The sequence below is a fragment of the Prunus dulcis genome, chromosome 8 (assembly GCF_902201215.1).
Source record: "Prunus dulcis chromosome 8, ALMONDv2, whole genome shotgun sequence".
In the NCBI taxonomy this organism is placed as follows: Eukaryota; Viridiplantae; Streptophyta; class Magnoliopsida; order Rosales; family Rosaceae; genus Prunus; species Prunus dulcis.
In genome coordinates this window covers 10,953,628-10,975,864 of record NC_047657.1, presented here as the reverse complement: position 1 = coordinate 10,975,864, position 22,237 = coordinate 10,953,628, and the positions used below count along the sequence as shown (strand labels likewise).

Sequence of the window (22,237 nt, the reverse complement as noted above, 5' to 3'; positions counted from 1 at the left end):
AATTAAGTGTTTGTGCATGCAAGTAAAATGCACAATTTTATTCATGCAATTTTGATGTAAATAAACGTGTGCTTAGCAAAGGAGTACCAAGCTAACGAAATCCGCATATGGATATTTTTTTTTCCTTTTCTTAAATGGCAGAGGATTGACATTCCTAAAATAATTCAAAAATTCAAAAATAAGTCTTTAAGCCACTGTTTTGAACACAAGTATGCTACGGAAAATTTACGTTACAATTCTTTTGAACACAAAGTATCAAAATGTCCCAAGCGTGTATATATGATTAGCGGGAACAATCTTTTACCAATCTGAACCATCAGGAAAAGGTTTCAGAGCATCCTGCTTCCCGTTGACAAAAAATTCCACAATTGCTAACATTCTAGGAAGCTTATCAGGATGGTAATTAACATGAACGATTACCGGCTTCAACTTGCTCAGATTAGCATCTTTCCTCACAGTCTTGAAGAGGACCTTGCTATTCATGAAAAGATAGAAATCCATAGTTCTCCTGGAAGCATGAAGCCCCTCATACCCAGGATGAGAAGGGAAGAAGAGTTCCTCATTGAAAACTGCCTGGTCCCAAGCCTGCTCCCTGGACAGTCGATTGGCCACACGATCCAACAGCTCAATTGAAGGAATTGTTGGTCTAATGTAGAAGAAACCAGAGTTATAAACCCACATACGCATTGTATGCGCATATCGAGCCCAGCCCATTCCTGGCTCATCAAAGACGTCGTTATAGCCATAAGCAGTCCTATTGTCATGACCATCAGTCATCGACTCTACATCTGAATCACGGTACAGATTAAAAAAAGGGTTTTGCAAGTACACAATATCAACATCCGACAGAAGAACACTATATCCCAGCTGCAAAAACTCCCTCAAAATACGAAATTTCAACCCAGAGACAGCATGGTTCCCCCCAGTCCTCGCAACCGAATCAATGACTTTATCGGGGTCTCTCTTATAAACTGGAACATCTTTTGATTCACAGTACTTTGCAACTTCTTCATCCAAAGCAACAACCAGATAATTGGATATGCCCACTCTCTTAATATTAGTGAACCATACCTCCAACATTTGCTTCACATTTGAATTTGCAAGTGCAACTATAAGCTCTCTATTAACAGCTACTTTCTCCAAAATCTTTGCTAATCTTGGATTCACAGATTCATCAGGAAGAACACTAGGGTTGGTTCTTAAGCCTTTGACAGTACCAAAAGGCCCAGCTTTCTTCTGATCACCTAACACAAGAACCTGTTTTTCTGCCTGATCTTTCCTTTGTTCCGCCAACCGAATCTTTTCAGTCAATTCCCTAACCTGCTTCTTCAACTCGGCATTTTTCTCAGAAGCCGCCACAAACTCTGATTTCAACAGGTTGATCCGTTCAGATGGTTCACACAGGGTAGAACCAACCTAGTACACAAATGACCAAAAATATAAATATCATCATGTTGACCCTCAAAATTAAACATTAAACTATGTTGATCTGTTCTAAGATTAGCTATTGCAATTCAAAACTCCAGAGAAGCTATATGTATGGCAATTAAAGGATCACAAGAAGCCCGCAATCATGTTAACTGAGTATGCATAAATGATAGTCGTCTCATGTCAAGGGTTCACAAAAATGCCCAAATGGGGAATGAAATTGCTTGAAAGCATACATCAAAATTCAAATCAAACTAACTTCTCAGCATGCCTAGCATATAATCTGATTTGACCAAAAAAAAAAGGATAGCATATAATCTGAATTCCATCATTGGGACAGAATACACACAAATTAATTGCATTTACTGGGTTTCAATCAAAAGTCAATCCACCAAAATCACGGGCTTCATTTGTCATCAAGCACTCAGCAATCACTCAAACAGAGAACTAGAAAAATAAGAAAAGTAAGTAAACAAAGAACAACCCAAATTTTTAAAAAGATTAAGAACAACCTGAGAAATGGATTTGACGAAGCGGTGATTGAGAATAGGGGCCGGATTAGAAATTGAAACAAAGCCATTGGGGAAGCACAAGGCGAAGACACAGCCGAGAAGGACTCCGATTGCTATGGCAACGCCGACCCTCGATTTGCAGAAAGACTGCGCTTTCTCTCGGCGACCCACCATGCCTTTCTCCTTATCAGCAATGCTTGAGTCTTCAGTGAGAGAGAGAGAGAGAGAAGCAGAGAGGGGAAGCTGGTACTTGCCAACTTCAGACAATGGTTGACTAGAGCAATGAAGAAGGCATATGGGTTTTAAAATATTAATTAATTTTGGTTTATTATATTTTTAAATTTTTTAAAACTTAGCAGCACTTGCAGTCATCGAACAATTTGATTCTTTTAATCCGAGGGTTCAAATTTTGACATTCAATATTTTCTTGAGATATTTAGTGATATATTCATTCTTAGCACTAAAATTATAAATAAATCCTACACAATTGAATTTCTATAAATAAATCCAAAAAAAACCCAAAAAATAACATGCCTTATTGAATTTAATATTGATTATTAAATTACTTTGATGTCCTATTAAGTGTTTTGGATATTTTTATGAGATTTTGAAGTTAGGCTTGTTTTAAGAAATGGATAGCAGTTTTGTAATTTATAAGAAATTAAAAGATTTTTTGTTATATAGTTAATGGACTTTAGGTGTGCTTCTAAAATTCATTTCATATGAGATATTTTTATAATTTAAGCCCCTATATTGGATATAATAGTGAATCTCCCTATTTTCTTTATGTCATCCTCAAACTCTGTTGGTCATTGTTGGTCAATGGTTTTCCCATAAACCTTTGTGAAATCAAATTGGATGTTAAACGAGGTGAAGAGTAAAATTCATGTCAAGAATAATAGTCAAAGATCACTTCTTGAATGAGAACTTGGGTTCCACAAGCAACTAGAAACATAAAATATTTGTGTATTATGTACAAGATCTATTGAGACCCAAAAAGAAAAAAGTTTCAACACTTTAAACTACCAGATCTATGAAACATGTATTTCTGGTCACGGAAACTGGTGAATGCTCTACTCATCTTTTTCTGATTCAGAGTCCTGAGTTTGTTTCGCAGGGTCTTCGATTGCCGGACTTGCTTGCCTTTGCCCGTGGGGCACAACACCCTTAACTACCCCACTTGCTGATTCAAGAGAAAAGGGAAGAAAACAAAATATAAGTAGGTAATCTTATCAAATAATTTATGAAATTTTCTTGTTAACAATACCACATGTATCATATTAGATATATAACACTAACATACGTAAATAGTCCAAATCGTTCCCATCCATACCTGCTGCCAAAACCTTCATGAAAAGCACCCTCGCAAACTGCAAATCTCCTTGGTGTGAACTGATGAATTTACTCTGCAAGTTCAGAATCTATTAGCCCTCAAGAATGTGCAAGCATATACAAGCCTCAGTATCTCAGCACTCAGAAGTGGGCAAGAAAAGTCAATGTAAACATGAGGTCTCAATAGCTACGGAGTGGCATGATGATGCAGAATACCATTCGACAATAAATTTTACCATATCTACAATAATTTCAGCAAATAGCAAAGCTGGTTAAACAAACACTTATGTCATAAGAATATCAAAGAAGTAATTACCATTTGACCATATATAAAATCCACAGCTTGATCAAGTCGGGCTTGATGCCTCAGAAAGAACGGACGCAGAAGGCTTGTATACAGATGCTTTGCCCCCTGTTAAACAGCAAGCAGTTAGTCAAGCTCTTTAAGAGCTCACTTAAGTGTACTTTTTGGAGTATTTTCTAAAATTTCATAATATCAGAAAAAACTGAACATACACGACGCACTTAGTTTTTGGAGTGCAACAGGAAAAAAGAAAAGAAAAGAAAAGAAGCACTGGTAAAGAATGGAAGTTTTCCCAAACTAAAATCAATACCACTAACAAAGAAATCAATTGCAAGCAGGAATTAACAAGAAGCGCTACATAGTAAAAGCAACTTAGCCGTGCTTACATTTGAGGATGGAAGTTGTAACCAAACAAGAAATGCAAACTTCACATGGTAGTAGAGCGGAACCCTGATGAAATGACGCAAAGAGCCTTCATCAAATTACAATAAGTCATTCAGGGACGCAGTAAAACAAAATTTTAAACTTGAAACTACCACTTACTAAATTAGCGACACTTGTGATATTGTTAAACACAACTATAAATCCAGAAATATGAAGACAAATGCAACAAAAACTGTGCTTATTTAGGATTGTAAATGAAAATGCAACAGTCTAATCTATTCAAACAAATCATATGTAATGTTTCCATAGATGTCATTATTCAAACCAACCTTCCATCAAGAGTTGGACCAACTCCTTCAAAGTCATCTAGCAAGAAGAAGAATATTGACAAACACTAATGCAACCCAGAGAGGAAATAGAATAGGGGAGAAAGAAAGAGAGGGGGAAGAGGAGGAAGCAGAGAAGGGAAGAAGGAAAAACAAAGCGGGCAGTAATCTGATTTAAATTTCAAATTAAGGTCTGTCAACAGAGTTATGCCATAGTCTAATTTATTGAGGTCAACAGAAATCAACTCAAATCACATTCCCTAATCACATCAATTCCCATTGAATACCTCCATATCTCCATCAAATACTTAGAACAAGGGAAATATCTAACCTTCAAAGAGAGATCACAACTTTCCATTAAATGAAAGACCTTAAGGATAGGCTTCAAACTCTATTTTCTCAAAGGCTATGGTTGCCATGGTCTGTTTTGTATATGAGTACTTTTATATTCATAAATGAAAATTGAAGAAGAATCATGTTATATGGAAAACTTTACCAGGACAGAATCTTGTCTGAAAATACTTCTGCAATACTGAAAGATCCATAAGCTGCAAGTAGCAAAAAAAGAGTCAACATTAAAAAAGAACAAGAAAACCGTGGACAATGCAATTATAATGTGGACTTCTACAATGGGTTGCCGCCAGCAACTACAACTGGGGAAAGACCCAAATACCAAAACAAGGAACTCACTGATCTGCACCAGTTTAACACATACATGCATTAATAAAATCCTCTCTAGTAGTCCTGCATTTTTCTGCCAATCTTGTACCTTAAGTGTCCCAAAGTTAGGTATCTAATGGAATGTGGCGTTCTTCGCCACAACATTTCTTGCTTTGTACTTTTTCTCCTCCATATATTGTCTAATAAGAAGATGGCTATGGGGGTTTTCCCTAAAATTTCTTTCTACAGGCTATCTTAGGAGGGTAGAAAAAGAATTCAATTTAAGGCAATAAACCACCTACCTAGAAATTCTTTGTGTATGCGATATTAATCTCATAAAGGAACAATTAAAAACATGCTTCCAGTCAATTCATTGAAAACACATTAACAATCCATTAGAGAGTATCTAATTCTCAAGAATATCCCAATATTGATCTCATAGTAGTCTTACAAAGGAAGTAACAATAGTGGTAAGGATCAAAGATAGTGTATTTGGAAGAACACAAAATTAGAAACGGGATTTCTGACCTGCCCAATAAAGGAGCCACCTTTGTTGCTCTGCTTGATCCTTAGTCTCAATAGCTTTAAACGTTGAGTAAACGGGTAAAGCAATCCCCACAGAGCAGCTGCACAAACCATTATTCAACATTTGCTTCAACAAAATACACTACTTAATTTGCTAACCAAGTATAGAAACAGTGAAGGAACTATAAACTCTGAAACCTAAAACGGAATTAAGAAAGCAATAAAAACCCAAAAAAAAGAAAAAGAAAAAAGTTTACCAGGCAGTCCGGACAAGCACGTTGGAACCAAGAGGGCAAAGCAGTACGCGCAACCCGACCTGCACGAAACAACGACGCTTTACAATTTAACAAGTAAAACATTTTATGGCTGAAAAATATGGTTCGTTGTTGAAAGGAACAAGATCAAATACACTAGAGAGAGAGATCGCTGACCTCGCTTGGGAGAGCCATGAAACAGAGTGAGATACAGAAAAGAGAAGAGAAAAAAAAAAACACTATTTGTAATAGGGTTCTTTGAATATTAATAACAAGAGAATTTGTTCGTTGGCCTTTTTTTTCATGATTTTTATTATTTTTATTTTTACGTTGGAGCGGATATTTCTTTTTTCTTCTTTTCTTAGGGGATGGGGGAGCCGATAGTTAATTGGATAAACCGTAATTATATTCTTGATAATGGCAATATGATATGTTTGTAGAAGTTTTTCTTTTATGTTTTTAATGAATTATTTTTGCACATGTGTTAAATTGTAATTGGCAAGAAGAAAGCAAGATCTTTTGTACACACCCTTCTTCCCTATTTTTTTCTAATTATTTTCGGGCTGAAATGGAGTATAACTATGGTTTATATCAACAACCTTTTGTGCATTAGAGAGAGGGCATTTTGGCTCACCCTACTTAATTGCCTAGAATTACCACATTAGTGATTGTGGTAGACATCTTGTTGTGCGAAGACACTCCATCTTGTCACTGACGAACTACGCAATCGACACACAAAACGACTTGAGAATAAACTAGCTGTGTTGAGATGATGAAATTCAAATTATGACCCTCAATGGATGCTCAAGATATCTGATATAATTCTTCAGCCAATAAGGCTAAGGTAAAATTTATAGCCTCTGTTCTTGGGTGAGTTTTGTCACCAGAAATAAATATATGAACTCCATTTTCCACGTATAACCAACTGCAACCAGCAGCCTTCTTGGCCTCCTTTCCTTTCATCTTCTTCCTTATTCTGCAAACCTCATCCCAATTTCCCTCTGCAGCATATAAATTAGCCAACTGTACATACCGATCACCAATGTCTCCTTCAAGTTTTAATAGCCTCTCCTCTGCCTCTCTAGCAAGTATGGTATTTCCATTTACCCTACAAGCATTCAAGAATGCCCCCCATATAATGGTGTCTGATTCTATAGGAATCTTTCTCATCAATTCTTTTGCCTTGTCAAGTTGGTTAGCCCTCCCGTACAAATCAATCATACAAGCATAGTGCTCAATTTCGGGCAATACATTGTAATCCCTTTTCATGGAGTAGAAGAACTGCTCACCCAATTCCACCAAACAAGAGTGTCGACAAGCTGATAGAATTGCTAAAAAGGTGACTACATCAGGTTCAATACCTCGCTCCAACATTTCATTGAAGATCTGGATAGCTTTTTTTTCATGCCCATGGTGAGCATAACCAGCTAACATCACATTGTAAAGGATTATATCCCTGTCCGAGCCTCTCTTGAAAAGTTTTTCTGCGTAGGTAATACTCCCAGATTTTGAGTACATATCAACCAAAGCACTAAACAACTTCTTATCCACTTCGATCCTGCTCCTTAAGATGTACGCATGAATCTGCTTTCCAGGATCCAGGGCAGCTTTTATTGCGCAGGCACCAAGAACACTGATGAGAATTGCAGCATCAGGAACTATTGATTCCTTCGCCCTGAACTCACTTAAAAGTTGAAATACAGCTTCACATTTCTGTGAGTTGAGATATCCAGAAAACAAAGCTGTCCATACAACAGTGCTCTTTTCAGCTAATGAATCAAAAAGTCTCCGTGCTTCTACTAGGTTACCATGAAAGGCATGGCCCATAATCATTGACGTGACCGAGAAGGAATTTTCAAACCCCATTGCTGCGTGAACTGACTTTGCATACTTCATATTGCCACACTTACAGTAGACATCAACAATTCCACTGAGTATAAATGAATTCGAAGTCATCCCATTCTTCAACACCCAAGCATGGACTTCCTTTCCATGTTTGCAGCTCCTCAGGCCAGAGCAAGCACTTAAAACACTAGCAAAAGTATGCTCATTCCGCCTAAATCCATTCTCCTCCATACGGACAAACAGATTGAGTGCTTCTTCTTCAAAACCATTCTGGGCATACCCTGCAATCAATGTGTTCCAAGACACATTATCATTCAGCTCCGGTTCTGTCCAAAATAGATTAACTGCCACTTCCAATTTTCCTTCTCTGCAACAAGCTGCCACCATTGCATTCTTCGAAACCAAGTCAACCACCCCTCTATGTCCGCTAAAAACACGCCACGCTTCTTGAAAATATCCACACTTAGAATACATATCAATAAGTGAGCTCACCGCGAACCCACTTGAATCATTGGCAGTTTTCACCATAAACGAATGCAACTCCCTTCCATAAGACACCACTTCTAACTTTGCAGTCAAGTTCAGCATAGTTGTGAGACTAATCTCATCAATTCTAATCCCATAATCCAGTGAATTCATTTCACTGAATAGCTCAAGCGCACAATCCTCATACCCGTCTGTGCTGACGTAACCAGATAACAGTGAATTATAAGTGACCAAATCCTTGTACGAAGCAGAGTCAAATAACTTGCGGGCTCGCTTCAAGTTTTGTGCTTTTATGTGAGCGGATATAATGGCATTCCAAGAGAAAACGTTTCGTTGGGGCATTTCGTCGAACAGTTTCTGGGCTTCTCGAAAAAGGCCATTTCTGGAATACAAGTGTATGAGTTGATTGGAAGTGAAAATGGTTAGCGGAAAACCGGCTTTTATGGCTTGAACGTGATATATAAGACCGTATTTTAGAAACTGCATTTATATACAAGTTGCTTATCCCTGTCCCTCCGCTTGGATGGCGTTTTCTGAACCAGAAAATTTTAAACGCGTTTGCGCGAAAAGGCGGTAAAGACAAAGCGAACCCATCTCAAACGGAACTGCATATTTTCAAGAGATATTTAGTCAAATACCCATTCTTAGCACTAAAATTATAAATAAACCCTACACTATTTAATTTCTATAAACATACCCCAAAAAAACCCAAAAAATAATAGCTGGCCCTATTGAATTTAATTTTAATTATTAAATTACTTTGATACCCCATTGAGTGTTTTGGGCTGTTTTATGAGGTTTTTGGGTTGAGTTTGTTTTAAGAAATCAATGGCAGTTTTGTAATTTAAAAGAAGTTAAAAGCCTTATTGTTATGTTGTAAATGGGTTTTGGGTGTGTTTCTAAAATCCATTTCATATAGGGTTTTTTTATAATTTAGGCTCCAATATTGGGTATTATAGTGAATCTCCCTATTTTCAATTGAAGGTGCAACCAATCGACTCATACGACGCCAACAACGACGTCGTTAGGGGAGTGCATGTGCGCTATATGCTATGAACCAAAACGAGGTCGTCTGTTTATTTTTCTTTTTTTCATTATTTAAAATTTTTAGTTAATAATATTTGAAAAACACATATACAATATGTGAATTTTACTTTATTACTTAATAGTTTATAATTTAAAAAAATGGTGCATTAAACATGAAGAATATGCATGTACATGTATAGTATGTGTATGAAAAATAGAAGTATTTGAAAAAAAAGTACATACGTATGTGTATAATATGCAAATTTACTAACTAGAGCGAAGATTCATATTATTTTTGTACTTCTTTTTCTTCCGTATGAAATATTAATATATATTTTTTGGTGATGCGGGCCAAAACCAATATTATTTTCATATGGAATTTTTGTAGAAATGTCACCTAAACTTATACTTCATTTTCAATTTGTCACCTTAAAGAAAAATTTAAGAGAAATGTCACCTTAATTTTTCAAAATCCATGATTTGTCATATCACTTTAACACCATCCAATTTACCATCCATTTTTATGGATATGTTAGTCTTTCAATTTTCAAGGAAAAAAAAGAGAGAAAAAAGAGATCTCTCTCTCCTTTTCTCCCCCACCCCAACCCCCATCGCCCCCAAAGCACATCACACATGACCGTCCATCACCCCTCTCTTGTCTACTCTCTCTCTCTCTCTCTCTCTCTCTCTCTCTCTCTCTCTCTCTCTCTCTGAGTATGTATAAAAAATTTATGGTGTTCATTGAGCATGTCTGAAATTTGCAGATACCTGATTTAAAACTACTTATGCTTCCCACCAAAAATCCAACTCCTTTCTTGTCTTCATGGTTTCATTAACTTACGCCACTGTATTTATGTTGAAGAATCCAAAGTTTGCTTGGTCACCATTTGTCATGTATGCTAGCGAATTGTTGGTTTGGTAGTTGTCCTTCCATAAATTTTCAATACTCAAATGGAAAAATACCAAAAAGAAAAAATCATAAGAAAAAGGTGGGCTGAGAGAATTTGTGTATGGAGGGTTGGTGTTCCATGGTAGAGAGAGGAGGAAGATGAAGAGGGAAGGGGGAAGGGGGAAAGGAGGAAGGGGCTATGAAGAGGGAAGGATGAATGGATTTCAAGATGGGTGAGGTTGGTTGGAGCCGCCGGTGGTGGCACACAAGGGATGGGGGAAGGTGAGAAATATATATATATATATATATTTTCAATTTTAATTGTTTAATAGATATATTTTTTAATATAATGATTTTTCCATTTTTTAAAATACCATTAAAAATGGAAAGACTAAAATACCTTTAAAAATGGATGGAAAACTAGTTGGTGTTAAAGTTAGATGACAAATCATGAATTTTGAAAAATTAAGGTGACATTTTTCTTAAATTTGTCTTTAAATTGACAAATTGAAACTGAGGTATAAGTTCAAATGACATTTCTACAAAAATCCCTTTTCATATTTCAGTAGATAACAAATAAATAAATATCTAAAAATGGAAATTGGTACCATGGTAAGATTGTTATACAGTTCCTTGAAATTTCATATTGGTATAATGGTAAGATTGCTATACAGTTAAAATGGTAAGTATATTCTTGTTGTGCAGTGAAATTTCAATTCATGTACAGTTCATTGAAATTTCCAATTACTCAGACGAGCATAAGTCTTGCTCATTCATCCAACTCTGACAATAGTCAACAACTTCACAATATGTTGAATCAGATCAGATAATGAATGATGTCTCCTTGACAACATTAATGTATGAAGAACGGCAGAAAACAAATATTGGCATGGTTCCTCAAGTGAAAGTTTCCCTCTGATTTACAACAATCTAACTGATTCAGCTACAACAATCTAACCGATTCAGCTTGATTCGCAGTTCCATGGTTTTAAGGCATTGATTGATGGAACACAACTTTGGCAGCCGAGTATACCGATCTTGCGTCATCTGCAAGGAAAATAATTGCACAACGATCAACATATAGAGCCTTGCATCAAATAATGGAATCTCTTTCATTCATGTAAAACCACCAGAAGTTACAATGGTTTTGCCTATACGGAAAGACAATAATATTCATGAAAATGAATTAGACACTATGATTTGGATGCCCCTCAGAAATGGGTTCACAAATATTTTATTTTCCAACTTGTTAACATGAGACGAATAAAGCTATGTGTGTGTGTGTGTGGGGTAACTAGGTTTACTAATTACCATTCTGTGTCATCTCAAGCATCACATTTTGGAGTACAGGATATTTCAGTGATTTAACAATAACTTGAAATTCTGCCATTAGGCCATCTTAGTTGTCTAATGCTCTGCGGTTATCACATACACCAAATGATATGGGGAAAATATGAACACTCATGCAATTTCATACACTTTATTTCCTTTTTACGCAAAATATACTACCAGATGGGGTTAAATAGGATACCTAGCTATATGCAAAATACGCGTTTGAACTCATACCTGCAATTGCAGCCAAATTAAATACGGAAGGCACATTGGTCTCCGCCTCAACTGCAGCTTTGGAAGCCGCAATACCAACTGCTAGACTTTGCATGACATCTAAACCTGCACAAATAGAAGCAATAGTTCCCCCAACCAAGCAATCACCAGCCCCTGTAAGCCTCACCACTGATGCAGGAAGTGCAGGAAAATGCACAGCAAAGAGAAAAGAGCTTCTCTCAGAATCCGGAGGACTCGAGAACAAATTTGAAGGACAACTTGCAGTCACGGTATTAAATAATTCTCCATTGGAAGCATACTGTTTGAGGCTTGGCCCTCCTCTAGAGCATAAGAACACACCATCTGAACCAACTGTCACAACAACTATTTTAATACCCTTCTCTAGCAAAACCCAGACTGCAGATTTTAGCATATGGAACAAGGTTTCTGTTGAACATTTCTTTCTGCTATTGTTCCTCTCAATTGGACAATACACATTTCCACCAGACAAATTATTTGCCATGGCAACAAGTTCATCTTCATTGGGTGAAGCAAAAGTTACCTGTACATAATAACCAGCATGTTAGTTGCAAATGAGGATAAATAAGAAACCCTGGAAATATAAAGACTACATCAGGGTCAAGCATATAACTGTTTTTATTAGTTACCCTTAAATAGTAATGCAATTTTTTATTAAAAATGGCAAGGGGTTGAACCCAAGTAACTTTAAAAAAAACATGATTATACAATGAGATCCATCTCTGTAAATTTTTATTATGTATTAATTCCTGTACATGTAAAGGGAGGCCGTAAGGTAACCAGTTCTTTTTTTCTCCATACCCCCTCATCCCAGGCAGAAAAAGATACCAAAAAAAGGATAAGCACACGTAGATACTCATCACATACAACTATAATCATAAAAAGGGCGTAACCCGTTCTACGAGTGACCTGGATCTAACATTTAAGAAGAATTAATAGCAAAGTGGACATAAGAGCAAAAGGATAACACTCACATACTTGACAACTGAACTGATTCTTCTGGATTTTGCTACTGATACAGGTTCAAACCACACCGGAATTTTGCATTCTGCTGCCACTGAAATAAACCCAAAATAAGAGAAAATAAAATTGAGAATTGAGTAAAAGATACTGAGAGAGGGAGAGAGGGAGAAAGAGAGAGATCTAAAGTAAAATGTAATAAATACACTGGCAAGAAGCTTTTAGAGCAGAAAGATTCAGGTTTGCATCAATCATCAACACTGGAGCAGAGCGTATATTATATTTGAATTGCTGGATCCACTCAGGTGTTAGAAATTTTTCCTGTTCCAGGGTCATTATGTAAGCATTAAATGTTCTGAACATGCCATTCTTAACTTAAGCTTTGTTTACGTTTTCAATTTAACCACTCTCATAAATAAACAAATTTCTCTTATCGAACTTGAGCTTACGATAGCTTCTACACTTGCAACAGCAGCAGCCAACTCCCCACTAACATCAAGTACATTGCACACAACAGGAGTCTCAATGTTTTGGTGCTTCCAAATCCCTAATGCAAAACCATCATAACATATTAATACACGAGTACGAATTATGCTGAGATGCTTTAATAATTTCAAGATAAAGGAAAAAGGACTCAATTTTGATTGTAAATTATCCCTGACAGACACACTGAAAGATAAGTCAAACTGACTAAATTGTTGTTGTAAATAGAATATCTAAAACCTTATTGCAATCTGGAGTCATAACTATAATCAAAAGTCACCGTAGGTGAAAGGTAAATTGCAAACATAATAGATGACCTTCAGTAGATAGCCCAGAAGACTTCCAGTGCTCCAACAATAAGTTTCCTAATGAAAAAGAAAATGTGTAACTTGTCAGTTTCACAAGTCATATATGCTGTACAAAAAAATGTAATTATGTTGCAAATACAATTCAGATGAAAAATATTATAGAAAAACAGTCAAAGCCTAGTAAATAAGCCTGAGATGTTTTGAGATTCATGTATTAAGATTCAAAAAAATTAATTTTGGATATATGGTTATCAATCGTAACATCTGATTTGGAGTACAGAGTGATTACAATGAGCACTCCAATTTGGAGTATGTTCATATTGCTACTTAAATCACTGGAAGCCTGGCATCCCAACATTACGATATATCAAAAAAATTATATCAAGAAGTATCCCAGCCCCAAAAGCATTACTTGATATTTTCCAACTAAGCATCCAAACAATTCTTATCAATTTCACAAAGTACTATTGATGATGAAACCTGCATGGCTCTTGTGGTTGTGGAGGTTGGAAAGCATGATAAACAAAAAAAGGTCAGAAGACCACCTGGCATGTCAAGCCCCAAGGCACTAATCATGAATGGCTTTGCTCCTAGCTTTGATATGCACTCAGCAACATTCCTTGCTACCCCTCCTAGTACATAGCTGACCTGAGCAGATGATTCCCATGGATAAGCACACGCAAATAAATATCTAATAAAAGAACAATCTTTCCCAATATATACCCCTGCTGAAAGATTCTTTCTGTGTAGCAGTGAAAACCAATTTTTCATCATTTCAAACATAAACTTGAAGGTACAATTACTTAAACTTAGCACTTGGTGGTGACAGAATTTGAAACGTCAAAATACAGCAAATTAATATCCAATAAAAGAAGAAGAAAAATAATCCCAATTTGCAGCCCTGCTGAATACTTCTCTGTATTAGCAGTGAGAACCAAATCTTCATAATCTCAAAGCATGAACTTCAGGAACATTCCTTACAATTCTGAAAACTAGGCAGTTGGGGGTACTACAATTTGAAGTCTCAAAATACTCGATCAAACTCACATGAAAATTACCATTTTCCATCTGGGATTCATTAGCCATTTTATATTCTAAACTAAGGGAATTGGAGCAGAAGAACTTTTCCAGAAGCTTGAAATTGTTTAGCAAAGTGGAATCTAAAATACCAAATTGAATTACCTTACCAGACACAAAGAGTACAATTACAATGTTGGGCATACAATTCCAATTCACCTAAAAGAAAAACTTTATATGAAAAGTTTCATTCAAATAAAATTTTTGTGGGGGAAGAAAACTAAACTTACCTTACCTGGAGTAGTGGTTCTGGGATTTGCAGGGATAGAAGGTGTGGCATGAATGTCCAACACCATTCCTCCTATCACCACAGGCTCTGCCTCCTCACTCTTCACTTGCCCATTACTTAATAACAGCACCTTGCAGTAGTTAAAAACTCAAAACTTTATCAAATACAACATCTTTTCTTTTTCCACCAAGCTTCTCAGTACAAAGTGCAAAAGATAACCCAACAAAAAATAAAAGAAAAAAAATGGAAAAAGGTTGTGGATGAATCAATCCCACCTGCTGCAGACCGTGATTAGCTTGAGGTTGTAATACAAGGTGACGAGAAATACAATCCAATCGCCTCCTTGCACTCTTCTCCATTGCCGTCGTCTGGTTTACAAGTACAGCTTCTGAACCTTGCTCTCAGTTTGACTTCACGGAGACATAATTGTTCTTGGGCTCTTATAAAAATCCTACTGGATAGTTTTAGTTGAAGCCCATAAGGTTGATAATGCCCTTGACGAGATTGGGCTGAACTGTGTTTATATGTATGGGCTAAGTTTGCTGTTGTTCGAGTCTTGAGCGTGGATCATCTCACACACACAAATTTGATCACTACACCCCTGCTCGCATCTGAAAATTTTCCCAACTTTTCAATTTTGACCCCTTCATTGATGTTTCTGAAAACTTCATAAGTAGTAATAAAAAATTTCAAAAATGTCAAAAATAAAATTGTCATTGTTGTCCTCATCTCATACGTCATGGTCGAGTATAGTGAGTAAATTTTTTTAGAGTGAATGGCAAGGCTCTTTATTCTTTGACAACATGTCATAGGGTTTATTTGGAATTGTTGTTTTAGGAAGTACTTCTGCTTATAAGTACTTTTATTATTAAAATGTTAAAAAAAAAAATTATAAAAAATCCAAGTATTTTTTAGAGAAACACATGCTATGTCAAGCAAGTGCTATGACTCAAAAGCACTTTTAAATATTTCTGTCAAACGTTATCAAAAGCATTTTTGACTGTCATAAAGCGTTTTTAAGAATTTCATAATCACTTCTAAACAGGAAATCAGATGTATAACTAGTTAGGCCACGTATTGTAAGAAATGAGCTTATCATGAAAGTTAGAGGACCCAAATTGGAATCACATGTCCTCCAATACTCAAAAGAATAAAGGAAAAAAAAGAGCTGGTGAGTCATCGGCCTCAAGTCAAGTTTAGGATGAGACAAAATCCGTAGTCATAATATTAGGCACATGTGTTGTGAGGACAAGTAATATAAAGAAAAGAAAAAAGAAAGTTGGTCGTTAATTCCTTTTTGAAATTGTCCAAATACACAATCCAGAAGGCCTCCTCTCTTTCTCCTCCATTTGAGACAATAACAGTAGTAAACACTTATCAGTTCGCCAGTTATCCACATTGACCACCATGAACATAAATTGCCTGCCCAGTGCTTATCCAACCGCCCACCTTAGCCCAACCGCCCACCTTAGCCTATCCTTCTTTTTAGGCAACCTTCTAAACAGTACATGCATGCATTTCCACTTGGTTCACTTCTTTATATTCTTACCCTTTTAAGAAATTTTTGTTCATAATTAAGAAAAGAGTGCTGTTATCTTCACCTATCTGTTCTATTTTTTTCACTTATTTTATCTTTTCACCTACTATGTAAATTTTAAAAAACACAATCCTATATTTCTACCCATCAATATTCCTAAAATACCCTTCTAATTATTACCTCATTTCCTTTCTCCTTTTATTCTCTCTCTCTCTCTCTCTCTCTCTCTCTCTCTCTCTCTCTCTCATTTTTGTTGTATCTTTTTTTTTATTTTTTGTTTTTTTGTTGTTGTAAATATGGATTCTGTGAATATAGTCATATTTATGCTCTTAGCTTCCTAGCATTGTAAATAAACTCTTTCTCTAAAGTTATCCAAATGCCATAAATCTACTGAACTTTGCAATAAAAAATATATAACACCCATGCAAAACACATGGGAATGTCAAAGAGTACAAAGCCAAACAGATAAGGGAAAAACAATAGTACTCGCCCAATTCACATGTCTCACCCTCAAATTTGTTAAAGGACCAAGTTCAATCATCATCAGATGCTACTGTTTCTCTAGTTATGACAGTAGACCTTGTTTCTCTTTCTTTTTCCTTAAGTTCTTTTAAGTTATTTTATAATAGGGCTAAGTTTGTCTTTAATAGTTTAAAGATAAGGTGGGTGGGAAAATAGAGCACTCTTAAGAAAATTTGAGAAGATCTTCTTCACACCCCTATTTAGGACGGTCTTCCACTTATCTTGATAAGTACGTGAAGAGTTTTATTAGACACTCATCTTTCTTAATACAATTTCTAATTGTAGACTAACCATGCTACATCAACCTAAAAAAAAGTCCGAATCATGAGCAGGGAAAATATAGCACTCTTAAGAAAATTTGAGAAGATCTTCTTCAAGCCTCTAGTTAGGACGGTCTTCCACTTATCTTGATAAGTACATGAGGAGTTTTATTAGACACTCATCTTTCTTAATACAATTACTAATTGTATACTAACCATGCTACATCAACCTAAAAAAAGGCCCGAATCACGAGCAGGGATGGTCCTACGTCCACCTGAGCGACTTGATATTTTATAGTACAATATAAATACTCAGTCCACCAAAGCACACATCCACACACCCCATCCTAGTGATCCCACCCACATAAAATCTCTTTCTTTTTTCTTCAGTTAATTAATATTTATTACTCAACCTTTTTCAGAAAACACACATTCCTAGAGAACATCCTTTATTTTTTCTGTAAAAAAAAAAAAAAAAAATTTACTTTTCTAGCGTGCAAAGTGTGGTGTCAGTCGCAAGTGTGTTGGTCATCGCCTCATTGTGAAATCCCATGAGGTGCAAGTGCTAAGAGCTCAGTTGGTTGTAGAGTGAAATTTGGTTGAAATTGTCAGAGTGTTATAAGGAGTTTGAAAAGGGAAAAGGCAAAGACGACGGAGGAGAATCGACATCAGCTTGAAATATTGCAGGAAGATAATCAAAAGCTTTCAAAGATGGTAGATTATTACTCTCAAGACATGCAAAAGTAGCTGGAGGCCCTGGATCGACCGGGTAAACGCAAGCAACGAGATCATGACACAAGTTATGCTCAAACTAAAGTTGTGATCTTTGGGAGCTCAAGTGATGAGCCCTAAGAAGCTGTGCGTGAAACTCAAGAGAAGAGGTCCAGAGGGCCAAACTAAAGGCTCCTATAATCAGGAAGCGCGCCAGGATGTTGTTGTTATTTTTTTTGTTTTATAATTGTTTTTAAATTAATGTAGTCCCATGTTTCTTCTTTTTTTTATTTTTTTAAAATTTCTTTTTCATTTTAAATTTAACGACACAAATTAATGTGCTAATCATCCAAATATAAATACCCAAAAGTGTACAAATATATTGGAAACTAGGAACGAGTAAGCATGTTATTAGCCAGGTAACTATAAATACCTGACATGACACGACCTATTGCCACGCCTAATCCCAAGTTTGAGTCTTAGCATTCGTGTAATGTGTATGAGCTCAGTATATTATCGCCCCTCTTAATAGGAAAAGTCTTTAAAAAAATTATATATATATACAGAGAGTTTCATTGAGAGTTTATTTGAGGGATACCCTTGTAGGGCCCACTCTGCATTGTTTTTTACTAATCCAAACATCTATTTTTTAAATAATCATTCAAAGATCGTCTATACAAAAAAATCACTTAAATCCGATATAATTTGACCACTCAATTGAGTTATTGAAATTTTAGTATTTTCTTGAAGCACCGTATTTATTGATTTTGTAGGACACAATTGGATGTCGAAATGGTTTCTGATTTGTCTAAATTGTTGAAAAAAAAATCGTAAGAGATTCTAAAGAGTATCCCTCAATAGAAGGGAACTACATATATATTAAGGATGCCTTCAATAAATTTAGGGGTGACAATAAATTTTTTCAAATTCTTCTTCCTTTTCTTCTTGTTACTATGTCATTACTACTAGTACTTCATGTATCAATCCTTTTATCATAGTCAAGCCCTGTGATTTTAAAGAAGACCAAGCCCATTAATTTCAACTAAGAACTAAATGCAATAGGTACGTACTTCCATGATGCTGACGGTGAAATTAATTTCAACATTGACAGGCTTTAATTACAATAAAGGTTGGAAAGGATAGGTGGCTTGTTCAGTAGCTAGATATGATGAAGCATATGAAAAAAGTACTGATTTTTCTTTGGTGGTAGACCAAGCATGCCGGTTAATTATGATGAAGATATGTCCTTGCTCTCTTTAAAATTAGTCACACATCACATTAATGTAATCCCTTGGCAATTATAAAATGGACAACACAAAGATTGTGCCCTACAATCTTCTAATTAATTCATCCTAAATTCCAAGTAATTAAGTCAATTTGACTTGGAGCTTCTGGTCGAAAAGTCTTCAAGGAAAAATGTGGCATCTATGTTAGTATGAAGTCTTTGAACGCATGTTGCGCTTGAAGCAATTAAGCTAAGAGCATGCTTACCTGAGCGTCACACGCCGTTGCCCAAGAAAAAAAATGTCAGCATATGTTTTTCCAATCTGTAGTTTGATTAAAGTATAATGTGAATACACTTTTAGATATAGTTGTATTGGTGGACTTGACTTTTCAGAGGTTAATTAATCCTTATCCAATATAATGGTAAGTTGGTGACCCAGAAATCAGATTAAGCTGCTTATTATCTGGAAGAGTTATGATTTGGCCAAATTCATGCCCCTACTCAACACAGTGATAATGTAGATTTGAAAAAAGCTACCAAAAAGGAAACTCCAAACAAATGAACTTTGTAAGATTCCAATGCTTCAAGATACATAAAAGAAGAAGGCAGCCAAGGAGAAGGAAAAGTTCTTGCAGGTTCCCTAGTCAAGATCTTTCATCAAATGCATCATTTGGTGCAATATGGTCCACAGAGAGAATGAGAGAGTCCAAGTGGTGAACCACTAGGAGTTGAAAAATACTAGAGCACGCTGCACTGTGTGTATCCACAGCGTTCTAATTTGGAATTTAGTTTGGAAGGGCACATCAATTTGAGAATAGAAATTGAAAATATAATCTATTGCAAGACAAATGTGAGGTGGTGAGATCTGCAGCTATCAGTTTCAAGCAAATGGCTATCAGCTCATTGTAGTGATTTGGCCCTTGGGCGGCACATATTGGTTATTAGCCAGTTTCCTAATTGTGGAGGAGTGTGAGTTTGAAATTTCTTTACTCTTAAACAACTAGCTAGGGAAACTCAATTGTAAAACCTACATGAGTGAATGAGACATACCAGTTCTCGGAATTGTCGGCATGTTCTCAATATGTTGTCGGTATGTATGGATGTCGATCCACTCTGCTTGTAAGGGAAATCTCACTTCACCGTAGCTGAAATTGGGTACTCGACAGACAACATATATGACATAACATTAGTTTATCAAGAACATTCCAACAAGATAATCCAAGCATATTGACAATGATCACCATTCATATGAAGATCATGTCAGCATCCATATATATATATATATATATATATATATATATATATATATATATATATATATATATATGCTTGGGAATCCTATATTGCATGATTTGTGCAGTGAGACGATAATTGATTTAACAAAAATTCATTGAACTGAATAAAAACTCTGGAGGGATTTCAATAGGCAACACCACACATCTACGTAATTATAGGATGCAATTAGATTACGTAACCCAAAAGCATTTAGCATATGCGGAAAACCGTAATTATGAAATATGATAAAATTAGAGCCTCGCTTATTGATAATGAGTGGAGACGGTCAAACAATTTTAAAGTACTAAGGCTTTCTATTTCGAATGTGAGATAAACTCTCAATAAAATGTTAACGTCAATCACTTACGCGTATATTAAGTGAGTGTACGACTCTTTGTTTAAGTATTGTTATTATCGTTATTATTGATATTCCATTTTTCCTTTTTTCAAGACCATTAATCCATCGTGAAAATTTTTTCAACCTTTTGTTGACTCAGGCTGAAAGATATCCTGATAAGAAAATAACAGCTCCATATATAAGCCAAAAATTTCTAAACAAATTAATATATGCATGGGCAAAATAGTGGTTCATTCTCAAAGGACACCCCATTGAAGGTCACTAAGTTTTCTCATGTTTGTGTAAGAGTTATGCATTGCACATTGTCCCATCCCATCCCATCTCATCCATGATAATTATTACTTTATATATATCTTTTTAACGAGCAATTTTTGTGTGTGCATCTGACCTTAATATATATGATCTAAAACTCGTTAAATTTTAGTAATTTTAATGATCATCCAACTCTTTGTACCGTCGTATATGTTGTTTTTCAAATGCATGCTAGAATATAACTCAATAATACAAAATAAAACACTCTTTTGACCTATATATGCATAACACATTTTGTTTTTTTTTTTTTTTAAAGGGATATTGCTTTGATATTGCTCTGTCTTTCGTGTGTTTTGAAGTATTAATTTATGAACTTTCAAAGGATTGAGGGACTAGCATTTCTCCCTTTGAATTAAAGGGCAGTCCAAAGTACAGGCAAGTCGGCAATTATGAAATGAAAGTAAGTGGTTCTTCATTTCTCTTCCACAAAATTCCCAAAGGAAAATTTAAGGCTGAGATTAAGAATGCAATGCACGTGTGTTGGACCGACCTACACGTGGACCCTAACCCTAAGAAAATTAAAGAGCAAAAGAAAAAGCACGTGGCCCCATGTTTGGAAAAGATACTTAACTCTTTCTCAAACGCGTCTAAGCAGAGCACCAGGAGTAGCCAAATACACGTCTCCAATCACTACCTTTCCTAATTCCTTGACCATATTGCCCCTGGATTTTGGTGAGTGGTAGGCGTAACTGCCAAAAACGGCTAGAATTCAAATGATTTTAATTTATTATGGTCGCTTAATTTGACAAAGGAGTTCCTTTCCCGGAAGGTTGTTTAAGACATAAAGCAAAAGGAGATAGGGACTTGCATTTGGTAAACATTAATTTATCTATTTCTGACAGCTAAGGTTTTTTTCATTTTTTTTAATTTTATATATTTATAATATTTTTTTTAAAGAGCTACTTATTCATTGTTATAACGCTTGTGTTGTTCCAGTATGTTACAGTTATTGAAGGGGAATGAGATAAGTTAATTAACTTATGCTTGAAGACAGAAAATTTAGATGTGGACTACATTTCTGACAGATGAGTTTTGTTATTATAAACTGTTAATTCTTATGTTGTTTGACTGTTTTGTAATACAAACTAGCCTTTAGTTTAGTGGTATCTGTCTTCATTTGGTTGGAGGAGGTTTCAAATTCGACTCACATGAATGGCGAGCTTAATTGATATATATATATATATATTTGTGATGAGTTCGATATATAGTTAATGATAGTAATAGTCTTGTCGTGAATGCATTGGCTCATTGTAAATTATTGTAAGTTGTTTGTTAAAAAAATTTTAAAAAAAAATGTTTTCTAATAATATTATTGGTAGGATCTCTTGTTTGGAGAGAGAAAGTATTTTTTTTCTTTCCATATCCACTTAAAATTAATTAAGACCAAGTTGTTATGCAAGACAAACCTACTAACCAACCATACAC

General features: G+C 35.6%; 4 protein-coding genes across 6 annotated transcripts; all 4 read right to left on the bottom strand.

The window, feature by feature from the left end:
• Positions 1–92: 92 nt before the first annotated feature.
• LOC117636831 (arabinosyltransferase RRA2-like) lies at positions 93–2,199 on the bottom strand. The gene is made up of 2 exons (XM_034371517.1): positions 1,941–2,199; positions 93–1,416 (listed from the first exon to the last, which is right to left on the bottom strand). Exons 1-2 carry the CDS (start codon positions 2,112–2,114, stop codon positions 301–303), a joined length of 1,290 nt encoding a protein of 429 aa, XP_034227408.1. The 5' UTR covers positions 2,115–2,199; the 3' UTR covers positions 93–300.
• A 624-nt stretch (positions 2,200–2,823) lies between these two features.
• Positions 2,824–5,971, bottom strand: LOC117636835 (HVA22-like protein k). The gene is made up of 8 exons (XM_034371531.1): positions 5,903–5,971; positions 5,729–5,787; positions 5,475–5,572; positions 4,783–4,834; positions 3,963–4,026; positions 3,589–3,684; positions 3,274–3,346; positions 2,824–3,123 (listed from the first exon to the last, which is right to left on the bottom strand). The coding sequence occupies exons 1-8, from the start codon at positions 5,918–5,920 to the stop codon at positions 3,014–3,016; spliced, it is 570 nt and encodes a 189-aa protein (XP_034227422.1). The 5' UTR covers positions 5,921–5,971; the 3' UTR covers positions 2,824–3,013.
• A 379-nt stretch (positions 5,972–6,350) lies between these two features.
• LOC117636830 (putative pentatricopeptide repeat-containing protein At3g18840) lies at positions 6,351–8,591 on the bottom strand. The gene has a single exon (XM_034371515.1). It carries the CDS (start codon positions 8,540–8,542, stop codon positions 6,530–6,532), a length of 2,013 nt encoding a protein of 670 aa, XP_034227406.1. The 5' UTR covers positions 8,543–8,591; the 3' UTR covers positions 6,351–6,529.
• A 2,004-nt stretch (positions 8,592–10,595) lies between these two features.
• LOC117636832 (pseudouridine kinase) lies at positions 10,596–15,039 on the bottom strand. 3 transcript variants are annotated; one of them, XM_034371518.1, is made up of 9 exons: positions 14,888–15,038; positions 14,614–14,742; positions 13,852–13,954; positions 13,316–13,363; positions 12,965–13,062; positions 12,722–12,836; positions 12,530–12,612; positions 11,538–12,078; positions 10,596–11,018 (listed from the first exon to the last, which is right to left on the bottom strand). In XM_034371518.1, exons 1-9 carry the CDS (start codon positions 14,969–14,971, stop codon positions 10,960–10,962), a joined length of 1,260 nt encoding a protein of 419 aa, XP_034227409.1. In that variant the 5' UTR covers positions 14,972–15,038; the 3' UTR covers positions 10,596–10,959. The 3 variants fall into 3 exon arrangements, with proteins under 3 accessions (XP_034227409.1, XP_034227411.1, XP_034227410.1); XM_034371520.1 differs by having other exon boundaries at positions 14,619–14,742; positions 14,888–15,003; XM_034371519.1 differs by lacking the exon at positions 14,614–14,742 and having other exon boundaries at positions 14,888–15,039.
• Between the last annotated feature and the right edge of the window lie 7,198 nt (positions 15,040–22,237).